At 40.0% G+C, this 13,539-nt stretch overlaps 1 protein-coding gene across 1 annotated transcript in view; it reads right to left on the minus strand.

The window, feature by feature from the left end:
- Positions 1-13,539, minus strand: part of UST (uronyl-2-sulfotransferase) — a 484,633-nt gene that overhangs the window by 204,842 nt on the left and 266,252 nt on the right. Inside the window, exon 3 of the mRNA XM_006891649.1 lies at positions 6,412-6,567. Within this exon, the coding sequence (XP_006891711.1) occupies positions 6,412-6,567 (156 nt within the window). The remainder of the gene's footprint in view (positions 1-6,411; positions 6,568-13,539) is intronic.

A 13,539-nucleotide genomic window follows, 5' to 3' on the forward strand; every position in this document is an offset into this window, starting at 1 on the left:
TGGAAGCAATCTTTATTTTTTCCCATTCCCAAGAAAGATGATCCAACAGAATGTGGAAATGAACAATCAAAATCATTACTGTTACATGCAATATGACATGCATACAAAATACTGCTGAAGAGAATTAAAAAAATGGCTAGACCATAGAGAACTGTCAGACATTCAAGCTGATTTACAAGAAGCATGACACCAGGTATTTCATTGCTAATGTCAGTAGGACCCTGGCTGAAAGCAAAGACTACCAGAAGAATGTCTATTTAGGCTTTATTGACTATGCAACGACATTTTTGACTTTATAGATCATAACAAGTTACAGTTAACACTGAGAAGAATGGAAGTCCAAGAACACTTAATTGTGCTCGTGAGACACTTAGGCTACATCTAGACCAAGAGGCTATTTATTGTGTGAACAGAGAAAGGGAACATGACACAGTTGAAAATTAAGAAAGGTGTATGGCAGGGTTGTATCTTTTCTCCATACCTATTTAATCTGTATGTGAGTAAATGATTCAAGAAGTTGGACTCTATGAAGAAGAATACAGCATCAGGATTGGAGGAGGAGCCATCAATAACCTTTGTTATGTACATGACACAGCTCAGCCTGCGGAAGGTGAGGAGGACTTGAAGTGCTTGCTGCCCAAGGTAGCCTTCAATATGGACTGACCTTCACTGTCAAGAAAACAAAACCCCTCACCACTGGACTGCTAGCCAACATCACAATAGATGGAGAAAAAGTGAAACTGCAAATGACTTCATTTTATTTGGATCCACAATCAATACACTTGGGACCAGCAGTCAGGAGATCAGGAGATGTACTGCACTGAGATAGTGTACAATCAGGGACCTGTCCAAATTATTGAGGAGACATGGTGTTAGTTTAAGGGCTAAGGTGTGCCATGGTATTTTCAGTCACTTGTTATACATCTGAGAGCCGATGAATGAATAAAGATGACAGAAGAATTGATGGTTTTGAACTGAGAAGAGTACTGAATATCTCATGGACTGCCAAAAGATCAAGCAGGTATGTCTAGAAGGTGCAGCCAGAGTGTTCCTTGAAGACAAGGATGAGATCACTTCATTTCACAGAGTTTGGGCATGTAGAGAACGACATCATGCTTGGATAGGTAGAGAAATGATGAAAGAGAGGATGGTTCTCAACCAGGCAGATTAACACGGACTGCAGAGAAAGTCTTGAGTGTGTCAGAGATTGTGGGGATGGCGCAAGACAGAACAGGGTTCAGATTTGTTGTTCACTGGATTGCTCCAATTTCTACTGACTCGACAGCACCTAACAAGAACAACATAATCTGGAAGGCTTGTATGTTACAAAGAGGCTAAACAGGTTACAGCAAGGCTTCCAGACAAAGGGAGACCAGGAAGTAAGGACTGGCAATCTATTTCTAAAAATCAGCCAATAAAAACTCAATGGATTGACACAATGGTCCCACCTGTGGCCAATCATGGGGGTTGTTTGTGGCAGTATTCCACTCTGCTGCACGTGGGGTCACCATATATAGGGTCACCGTAAGTTGGTAGTTATCATGAAGGCAGCTAACAACAAAAATAACAGCATATGCTGTGCTCACATTCCTGCTTCTAGGACATCCTTGAGTATGCTGATGATTAAATTGTTTCCTTTGCCTTGTTCTCTCTGTGTTATCTGCCTCCTTTTTCATCAGTGGGAAGTGGGAAACACTGTCTTGTTACTATGTTTCACGAGGCAGCTCAGAATTGAGCCTGGCTCACTATCGTTCTCACATGTACCTAAGAGTTAGACTCAAAGGAAAGCAAATGAAACAATTCTAAAACTCCAATAACATAAGCTGTTTATTTACAGACACTTGCTTTAGAAGTAGAAAGGGTAAAATCAGCATAACCGCATTAGCTTTTGGATGAGGCCAGGAAACCAAAGAGGACAAACTTAAGTAAAGCTATTCTTTCTTTCTTTTTTTTTTTTGAAGAAAGGAGTTTCTATTTATTGTTTATAGTTAATTGATAGTGAAGTTGGTCATGATCTTGATGTTATACATCTGCTGAGCACTAACATCACACACAAGCAAAATCCAGCACACACGATCCTTAAATATCATTGTTCCATGTTGGATTTGTCTCACACACAGGTATGCCGAAGTCCTCGTTCCTGGGACTCGAGAAGGTGGCCTGGTTACCAAGCAGATGCCATCACGCTGGAGTCAAGTGGGCTCCAGTCCAGTATGCGTGGTGGTCTTACAAACAGGAGAGTCACAGAGACAGATACAGAAAGATGATGGCCTTATGAAGGTGGAGATACTAAATAAGGAATGCCTAAGGCTTTTAGAAGCTGGTAGAAAAGACAGCAGATAGTCGTATAGAGCCTTTAGAGAGAGTATAGCCTGTTGACAGCTTGAATTCAGACTTCTCATCTCCAGAACTATGAGACTTTACATTTTTGTGGTTTTAATGTTCACTTTGTGGTCCTTTGCCGTGGCAGTCTAAGCAAATGAATATGGTCAATATATACTTTTATACAAGAAATAATGCTCACCTTGTAAAAAATTTTCCCAATTGGTAATGGGAGTTCTGGTGATCTTGTCAGTAAGGACTTCCACTGCCAACCTAAAGGCAGGCAGTTCAAATCCACCAGCTGCACCATGGAAGAAAGACGAGTAATCTCCTCCCATTCAAGTAACAGCCTCTGGAAACCCACAGGAGGGTCAGCTAGGAGTAGGCTCTGGCTCAATGGTCCTGAGTTGTTTAGAGGGAGATTGATAATGACTATTTAAACTTAACACAGATATTTCTGTGGAAGATTTCAAAGGGATAACATTTTGATCTCTCTCTGGAAGCCACATACATATTAGCTTTACAGCAAGTGCTGTTGGCAAGGTTATTGTTTTAAAACACTTCTACTCCCTTCTGAGATGAAAGAGAAAGATGAGCTCTTCTGAGTTAGTAATGGAATTCCATCTGCTGATGAGGTTTTGGATGCCTCAGAAGTTAGAAATGCGTCCAAAAAAAAAAAAGGGTAAAAAATGTTATAATCACAGTCTCAACTTGCTATCAAACCACAAGCCTTATTTATTCTCTTCTCTCACAAGTGATGTGAAATTGTTTACGAGGTTACTGCTCATGCTAGGGATGGCTGTAAGGAGGAACTAGCAATGGTGACTGCAGTGACTGGCCCAAGTGGATCAGAGATGACGAAGATGGCACAGGACAGAACGGAATTCTGATCTGTGGTTCACAGGGTCATTATGAGTCGTGCTTGACTTGACAGAACCTAACAAAAACAATTCCTCTCTGTAGGATGTTATGGGCAAAAATCCTGAATAATCAAAGAAGGATCAAAAGAAGACAGAAGAAATACTCTGAAAAACTGTACCCAAAAGAGTTGAGAGACATGATATCATTCCAGAAAGCAGCATATGGTCAAGAGACCATAGTAATGAAGAAAGAAGTTCAAACTGAACTGACAGAATTGGGATAAAAATAAGACTCCAGGAATTAATGAGAGAGCAGTTGGGATGTTTCAACAAACAGATGTAGCCCTGGCTGGATTCACCTCTATGTAAAGAAATCTGTCAGGCAGTTTCTTGGCCAATGGACTAGAATCTATCTGTATCTGTTCCCCCAAAAGGGTGATCCAACAGAATGAAAAATTATTGAACAATAAAACTAGTAGCACATGCAAGTGAAATGTCACTTAATATTATTTTTAAATAGCTTTAAAAGTACACTGATAGAGAACTGCATGAAATTCAAGTTGAATTTAGAAGAGGCTGTAGCACCAAAAATATCATTGCTGAGGTCGGATGGATCTTGGCTGACAGCAGAGAGTACTAGATGGATGTCTCCTTGTGTTTTATTAACAATGCAAAGGCATTTGACTGTGTGGATCATAACACATTGTGGCTAATATTGAGAAGAAGGGGAATCCCAGAACATTTAATTGCACTTATGCAAAACTTAGACTAAGAGGCAATTGTCCAAGCAGAGCAAGGGAATGCTCTGACACACAGTAAGACATACATTAAGGCTATACTCGTCCTCAATATCAGTTTAATCTTTACACTAAGCAAATCATTTGAGGAGCTAGACTTTATGAGGAAGAACATGGCATCAGGATTGGACGAAGACTCATCAACCACCTGCGTTATACAGATGATACAACATTGCTTGTTGAAAGTGAGGAGGACCTGAATGCTTTTGCTGCAGAAGATCAAAGACTACAGCCTTCAGTACAGATCACATCTCACATAAAGTTAACAAAAATCCTCATGACTGAGCCAGTAGGCAACATCATGATAGATGGAGAAATATTAATGAATTTTTTCATATTACTTGGCTCCACAGTCAACACCCTTGGTACCAGCAGTCAGGAAATCAAAAAGCATGTTGCATTGAGAAAGTTTCCAGTCAGGGATCTCTCCTAAGTGCTAAACAGCAAGGATGCCCATTTAAGGACTAAAGTTGACCTGATCTAAGCCATGGTCTTTTCAATTACTCCTCTGCATCTGTGAGTTGGGTAATGAATAAAGATGACAGAAGAAGAACCAATATCTGTGAGTTGTGATGCTGGAGAAGAGAACCAAATATCCTAGGGACATTCAAGAGAATGAATATGTCTTGGTAAAGATGCAGTCAGAGTGTTCTATAAAGAGAAGGATAGTGAAACTATCTCACACACTCTGAGCACATTGGTAGAAGGGGCAAGTCCTTGGAAAAGAACATCATGCTCAGAAAAGTGGAGGGTCAGCAAAGGAGAAGACCCTCAGTGAGATGGACTGGACCCAGTGACTGTAACAATGGGCTCTAGTGGGACCGAGCGGATGAGAATGACCCAGGATAGGGCATGGTGTAGATCCATTTTTCACAGGGTCACTAAGAATCGCAGTCAACTCGACAGCATCTAAAAACAATAAGAAGCAACGCTCGGAGGACCAGGCTGCCAAACTTGACCTTGCAAAATGGCCAGGAGAGCACTCGACCTAATGCATCTACATTAGCTAAGCACTTCAATTGTTGTTGTTGTTAGGTCCCATCGAGTCATAGATGTCTCATCACGACCCTATGAATGAAAGACCTGAGCACTGTTCATAGAGTTTCCAGAGGCAAGCCATTTCAGAAGTGGATGCCACTCCCGCTTCCAACCCTGTTTTAATCGGGGAGCTCCACCAAACACTGTCCACCATGGGTAACCATTATCACATTGGGCACATCAGTGTCACAGTATTTAGCATCATAGCAAACATGAGTTATCTTTGTAAAGCAATGCACAGACCAGTGCTAGACCACCTAGAAGAACATTTCACAAAAAAACCCAACAATTTGAACCAGGCCTGAGGGCCACAGATTAAAATCACCCACCTTGGGCTTGGTGTAGCATAACTTACTGTCCACTAGACCAGCGTGGCTCTCTCTATGTTGTCATTGCGTCATAGACGACTCATAGCAGCCCTATGAACAAAAGACCTAAGCACTGTTCATAGAGTTTACGGAGGCAAGTCATTTTGGAAGTGGATGCCATTCCTGCTTCCAAGCTTGTTTTAATCGGGAAGCTCCACCAAACAGTGTCCACCATGGGTAACCATTATCACACATGGCACATCAGTGTCACAGTGTTTAGCATCACAGCAACCACGAGTTACCTCTACACAGCAATGCACAGGGTTACAGGGTATAATCAGCCTTCAGAGCTCCAGGGAAAACACTTGAGCTCGGCTGCAAGTGAAAAGATTGGAGGTTTGGGTCCACCCAGAAGTGCCTTAGAAGAAAGGCCTAGTGATCTGAAAAACCAACCATTGAAAATTCTGAAACACAGTTCTACTCTGATCTATACAGGGTTGCATCAATCAGAAACTACCCAACAGCAACTGGTTTACTGGTGTTACCCTTTCACCACCAAGTCCCCACCAAATACACCCAAATACTCTGGTTTTGTTACCGTAACAGAAAGCTCCTTTTCCCATCAGCCAATCATACTTTTGGTTAAAAGAGGAGTTTCCCTCTACTGTAACCATGAAAATTTGGGACTTTTGTTACAAAATGGGGGGGGGGGGGGGCGGGGAAATCTATGTTAAAAAAGTTATCTCACTTTTGCTGTCAAGATGTCAGCATTATTCATAGCTCAGAGGTGTAACTACTTATTTATTCAATGCTAATTTTAGCTAAATAGACAATGACAAGTTTACACTGTCCTTAGTCAGGATTAATAAAAGTATCCCTCCAGGCGGATGTCCTAGTTTGAAAAGGGTTCCTTCTAAAACCTTAACTTAAATTTACTTCCTTGCAGCCTCAGGCAGAGGTACAACATGAAATTGCAACCCTGGTCTGCATGCAGGAGATTTAAGGATGGCCTCTGTTAGATGCCCTGCTAATTACACAAGCAAATTGAAGGAAAACAGAATTGAACAATGGGCAAAGGCAACTTACTTGCTCATTTTTCGTAAGCCTGGTTTTGTTGTGAATGTCAGAAGTGACCAAATTGAATCCATGCTTCTCAGACAAGATTCTCAGAAGCAAGACCACGGTTCTGCTGCCACATTTGCCCACTCGATTGTACACCACCTGGCTAGGGAAGGGCAGCGCCTGGAAGAGAACAAGACAGCGGGTTGGAGGTCTGCATCAGACAGTAACAATTCCCTCCCTGGAGCCCAGAACAATGCCTGTTTGATAAATGAGAATGAGAAGGATGTGCATCAAGTTAATGAGACAACAGAAGTGATGAACTGCTATTCATCTTCACAATTCAACTCGGGAGAAATCTGGAATGATTTGTGCTTTCTCTGCACTGGTACAAATAAAGTTTTAGCAAGTCTATAAAATGGATTTTGAAGCAGCTGCTCTTTTTTTTGTTAAGAAAAACATAAAAGTAGATTTTAATGTTAATGATTTTTCTTAAAGATATCTCTGAACAATTTACAGAAAAATCAAGGACAGCCATTCTAATTTTCTTAAGCAATAATTCACATATTACCAAATCCATCATTTCAAAGTGTGCAATAAAACGGATTATAGAATATACACACAATCCTCAATTTACAATGTGTTTGCGTTGTGAAAAAAACGAGGACAACCCCTTCTCCCCCTCACCCCCGAGACATTTAGCATTAGTAGTACAAAAGCCCTGATGACATAGAAGGTAAAGTACCAGTTTGATAACTGAAAGATTGACAGTTTGAACCCACCAGCTGCTCTGAGGGAGAAAATGCCAGTTTCCTCTAGCAAGATCTACAACCTCAGAAGCCTAGTGGGGGGTTGCTATGGAGGAACAACTTAACAGCAGGGGTTTGGGTTTGGTTTTTAACATTAGTAAAGGATCAATTCCTTTGAATGATGATGGTGACAAAGAGTATTGAATATCTCATGGGCTGCTAAGAGAACAAACAGATCTGTCTTGAAGGAAATGTGACCAGACCACCATGCTTTTTAAAAACAAGGATAGTAAAACTTTTGTTTCACTTACTTTGGGCATGTTGTCAGGAGGCATCAATTATTGAAAAAAGAGAACATGCTGGAGGAAACAGAGGGTCAGTGATAAAGAGAAAGGTCCTCAAGGAGAGATACTGACACAGTGGCCATAATCATGGGCTTGAGGGTCATGGGGATGTGAGGATGGCACAGGATTGAGCACGGGTTTGAAGGGTGGTTCACAGGATTGTCCTAATCACCTTAACAGTGCCTCACACCACCACTACATAGAACATGATAGCCATAACTTGCAGATGTTATAATATCTGTAAATTTCTTTGTAATGTTTTCAACTCTAAAAGAAAAATAAAGATCTGTCTTATAAAAGCATTAACAATGGGCTCTCTGCTCCTCATTGATTGACAGATTGCCCTCTCTTCTCATGCAGCCTCAGCAACATCCCTACAACATGATGGTGAAAAACAGAGTAAATGGATTTGGCCTCATTGGATGTCTGCTCACCACAGCTTCTTTTAACCCTGCCAAAATGAATGTTGTGGCCATCGATGACCTCAACTACATGGTCTATATATTCCAGTATGATTCCACCCATGGTAAGTTCTGAGAATGTCAAGGCTGAGGATGGGAAGCTGGTCATCAATGGGAAAGCCATCACTATCTTCCAAGAGTGAGATTCCACCAACTTCAAGTTGGGTGATTCTGGTGCTGAGTGTGTTGTGGAGTCCACTGGCGTCTTCACAACCTTGGAGAAGACTGGGGGCTCACTTGAACAGTGGTGCCAAAAGCTATTCCTCCCTGCTCTTTCTGCTGATGCTTCCATGTTTGTGATGGCCATGAACCATGAAAAGTATGACAATTCTCTCAAGATCGTCATCAATGCCTCCTGTACCACAAAATGCTTGCTTGCCCTGGCCAAGGTCATTCATGACAACTCTGGCATTGTAGAGGGACTCATGACCACAGTCTATGCCGTCACTGCCACCCAGAAGACTGTGGATGGTCCCTCTGGAAAGCCTGTAGCGGGATGGCCGGGGAGCTGCCCAGAACATCATCCCTGCATCTACTGGCACTGCCAAAGCCATGGGCAAGGTCATCCCTTAGCTGAATGGGAAATTAACTGGCATGGCTTTCTGTGTCCTCACCCCTAATACCTCTGTCACAGATTGGACCTACTGTCTGGAGAAAGCTGCCAAATATGATGATGTCAAGGAAGTAGTAAAGCAGGCATCAGAAGGGTCCCTCAAGAGCATCCTGGGATACACTGAAGACCAGGTTATCTCCTGTGACTTTAACTATGACACTTACTCTACCATTGTTGATGTTGGGGTTGGAATTGCTCTGAGCAACCACTTTGTGAAACCCAGTTGGTGGTATGGCAATGAATTTGGCTCCAGCAACCAGGCCCCCAAAGAACAAGAGCCCCTTTGCCTATCAGCCCCAGAAATAGCACTAGAAGAGAGAGAGACCCTCAGCTGCTGGGGAGTCCTTGCTCCAACTCAACACCCCCACACATACATGGAGAATCTCACTTCCTTGACATAGGTTCTACCCAGTCTCCTAAGAAAGGAGAGGGGCTCAGAAAGCCCATCTTGTTATGTACCATCAATAAATTATACTGTACTCAGTAAAAAAAAAATTAACATGCTAAAAACTTTTTAAAATGTTAGCATAAAGAAGTAGTCAGAATGAAAAGCCATCACAAGTTGGGGACCACTTACATACATACACTAAGTTGTGCAATCACCAATATTATCTAATTCTGTAATATTTTTTAAAGAAACCCTATACACATTCGTAATCACTCTCTATACAGCCTCTGGAAACCATTAATCTTGCTGTTACTATGGAATTCTGAACAATTTCAATATATCAAATCATTTAATTTTAATTAGCATCATGTTTTCAAGGTCTATTCACCTCAGAAAAGAAATCAGTACTTTGTTCCTCTGTATGGTTATATAATATTCCACCAGAGGGATATATCATGTTTTGTTTCTCTGCTCATCCTTACTGGATATTTGCATAATTTCTATTCTTTAACAAGTATGAGTAATGCTGTTATGAGTATCTGTAATCAAGTTTTTATGTGGCCATGGTTCTAATTATCTTGAGTATTATCCTAGTAACGCAATTGCTGGGTCATATGATAACACTTTAATTTTTTTAAAGGAGGTGCCAAACTATTTTCAAAGCAGCTGTATCTTTTGTATTCCATCACCGGCGTGTGAGGGTTCCAGTTTCTCCTTAGCTTTGCCAACATTTGTTATTGTTTGTCTTTCTGGGTGAAAGTCATTCCAGTTCAAGACAAGTATTATCTCATTGTGGTTTTTACTTGCATTTTCCCAGTGACAACTAATGTTAATCATCTTTTCATGTGATTATTGCCATTTGTCTATCTTTTTAGGGGAAACGGTTATTCAAATCCTTTAAGCCCATATTTAAATTGGGCTGCTTTTCTTTTCATTTTTGAATCTGAACAATTTTGTATTTTATGTTCTGAATATCTAATTCTCATCAGACATAATTTACAAATATTTCCTGCCATTCTATGTGCAGTCTTTCTGCATTCTTGACAGTATTCCTTGCAAGACCAACCCCTGAACCAGACTTGTAGGATTGGCTGGAACCCATGGTGACCCCATCTGTGCATTACAGAATAGAACTGACCCACGGAGCTGGAAAGTTTGCAAAATATTGTCAAATCTTTCTTTCCAGTGCCACTGCATAGGCCCGCACTATCAAGGCTTAGGACAATAGATGAAGACAGACCATTTATCCACCCAGGGACTTTCTTTGACATTAAAATATTTTCAACAGCATGATATCTAATTTATCTTGTTTTTCTCCAGTTGTTTATGTTTTTGGTGCCCTTGCTAAGATACTAATGTCTGAAGTAAAAGGAAAAGATATTTACTTGTGTTTTCTCCTAAAAGTTTCATCCTGGATCATTTTCACTTAATTTTATGAATGAGATCAAGCTTCATTCCTTTGCATGTGGAAACTCTCTCATCCTAGTGCCATTTGTGGACAAGAATAGTCTCTCCTGTTTCACTGTTTGACATCTTTGTTGGAAATGTATTAACCATAAGCTTATGAGTTTATATCTGAACTACTCAGAACTATTCAAATGTATGCAGTTGAACTCTGTAGTTAACCTTATGTTAAATACAGAACCATTCAGAACAATTTCAATCTGTTCAGTTTAACTCTGTATTTAATGTTATATCGATATTATACACTCTTCTTGACCACTGAAACTGTACTGTAAGTTTTGGAATGAGCCTTCTGGGTGAGCCTTCTAACTATGTTCTTTCTTTCTAAGATTGTTTTGGCTATTTTGGGTCTCTTGTATTTCTAGAAGGAGCCCTGGTATTGTGATGCACAACATGCGAGACTATTAATCAAAAGGTCAGTGGTTTTACTCTACCAGCACCTCCACTGGAGAAAAATGAGTGGCTTCCTCCCATAATTATTTTTAGTCCTGGAGGGTCAGGAGTCACTGGAAGGTTGCTATGAGTAAGAACAAAATTAACATCAGTGTTTGATTTTTTTTTCTCTCCTTTTGTATTTCCTCATGAATTGTAGGATCAGCTCATCACTTTTAGACAGAAAAATAAGCCAGCTTGGATTCTGAGAGAAATTATTTTCAATCTGCTATTCAGTCTATTCAGTGTTACCAATTCTGTGTCATCATATCAATTCTGTGTCTTCAAATCCATGGGCACAGACATTTTTTTCCTCTTGCTTATTTATCTTTTAATTGATTTCAGTGAATTTTTGCTGTTTTCAGTGCATATGTCTGCCATTTCTTTTGTTAATTGTTTCTTTTTGATGCTCTTTTAAATAGAATTGTTTTATTAATGCCATTGTTGGATTGTTCACTAAAGGAATAAAATGGATTTTTTTTCCTACTGATCTTCTCTTCTTCAACATTGCTTAAGTTCATTTATCAGTTCTAATAGTTTATTAAAAATTATGGATTCTTAAGCATTTTTCTATATAAAATATTCTCTCATCTCCTAAAGGAGCTAGTTTTACTTCTTCCTACACAATTCAATCTGAATAGGGTGAAACCAAGCTGATCCTTTGAAGCAAGAAATTTGAAGCTACATCTCACATACTTTGGGCAAATGGCCAGGAGCAACCAGTCCTTGGAGTATAACATCATGCTTGGAAGGGTGGAGGGACAGTGCAAGAGAGGAAGACCCTGAATAAAATTAATTGATTCAGTGACTGGGTAAATGGGGATAGATGTGTTATAGACAATTAAATTGGCTCAAGATAGAGCAGGGTTCAGAGCTGTTACACATAGATTACCATGAGTTGCAAGCAACTCAAAAGCATATAACAACACCACCACATACAATCTGGAGTAAATTTTATTTTTCTAATGGCAATGAGTTTTTTGATTACCTGTCTAATAATATGGATTTTAATAGTGAAATAGTTTTTGAGAAAAGCACCAGTGAGTAAACACTTTTATCCTCAATAGAGATATTATTTCTATTTTGAATGTTCATCAAGTAATCACAGGATCCCTTAAAGGACTTCAGCAACTCAGGACATATCCATAACAGAAGGCCAAGAAATAGCCCAAAGTTCAAGTATAGAGTATAATATGAAAACATAGTTACTCCCAAAACTTGTTTATGATTTGTCACATGAATTTTTTTTTTAGCCGAATTAACAAAGTTTATTTCGAGTTCGAACCCGGGCTCCCGCGTGCTGACACAGCAGCATCCACCCGAGAGCCCTGAATTGATGTCTGCCCCTCCTTTTATACCTCTGCTACTCCCCTGCCCAACCATACACGCCATGATTGGCCATCCACAGTAGTTTGGGTATTTGTCCACCTTCAATTTGCTAGCCATAGCTCAGGGTAACAGTTTGGAAACCTATTTGATGTCATTTGAATTTTTGCTGTTGTAAAGAAACTGAGGTGGTATGGGTTAAGCTCTGAGTTGCTAACAAAATGATCATCAGTTCAAACCCTTCAACTGTTCTGCAAGAAAAAGAACTTCCAACAGCATCCACAAAGATATAAAATCCTACTGCTGTCAGGTGAATTCTGACAGTGATTTTCCATAGCTTGTCTATGGCTGTAAATCTATAGGAAAAGAGTGTCCACCTCTTTCCCATGTAGTAGCTGGTGGATTTGAACTTCTGATTTTATGGCTAGCAGTCTAATACTACATCTTCAGTAAAACCCTATAGGCTTTCCAGGCTTGTAATATTTTTATTAGACCATTCTACATCTGCATAGGAGCAGCTGCAATGTGGGAGTGGCCAAGTCTAACTTCTGTCTGCTTCATAAAGGGAAACTTGCCCCATCAGTAATATCCATAGTTCTAAACAAATAGCTACATGGTCAGACGTGTCACCTCACATGCTTCTTCACTTTTTTTCTACCAATCATTGAGTTTAATGTTCATTTCAATTTAACTCACAGATTTTATTCACAGTTGTGGAGTTCATTAGGGAAAAAGGTAGGGGAGTGGGAGGAGACAAAGAATATCATACAATGCAAATCCAGGTGTAGACTAGTAGACCCAAGTCAGATAAACAACAAGACACAGTTCTTCAATTAATTAAAATCCAGGTTCCGTTTAGCAACACAAATGCAAGAAGCCTCTGGTATCCTCAAAAGTCGTCTAAACATTAACACAAAGCAGTTACAAGTTAGCTTTTCTTTCAATTATCTCACAAGCAAAACAAGCAAAACTTTGAAACTGTGGCTCTATCGCCAAGCTTCCTCTGAGTACACCTTGCCACAGTTACTTCATAGCAGTAATTTTTCACCTTCTCTCCAACAACATCTTTCATAGTGTCTTCACAGTTTCTCCACTATTGTTTCTGAGTGTGGAAAGTGTTCTTCTTATATTGGTCCCACAGCTGTTGATTATTTGCAAGATTATGTGTCTGCCATTAAAGAAGCAGAGACAATGCCCCCCATTGGGGACTAAGATAATGGCTAGAAAAGCCAGTTTCCAAGGGTTCTGACATCCTATACTATGAGTCATTCCAAGCAGGAATTTACTTCAGAACAATGAGTTGAAATTTATATATATAAAAACTGCATTTCCTAAGATATATTTCTTCTTCTTCTTCCTCTTCCTCCTCCTCCTCCTC

The sequence above is a fragment of the Elephantulus edwardii genome, unplaced genomic scaffold, assembly GCF_000299155.1.
Source record: "Elephantulus edwardii isolate Elephantulus edwardi_28Jun2011 unplaced genomic scaffold, EleEdw1.0 scaffold00102, whole genome shotgun sequence".
NCBI classification, from domain to species: Eukaryota; Metazoa; Chordata; class Mammalia; order Macroscelidea; family Macroscelididae; genus Elephantulus; species Elephantulus edwardii.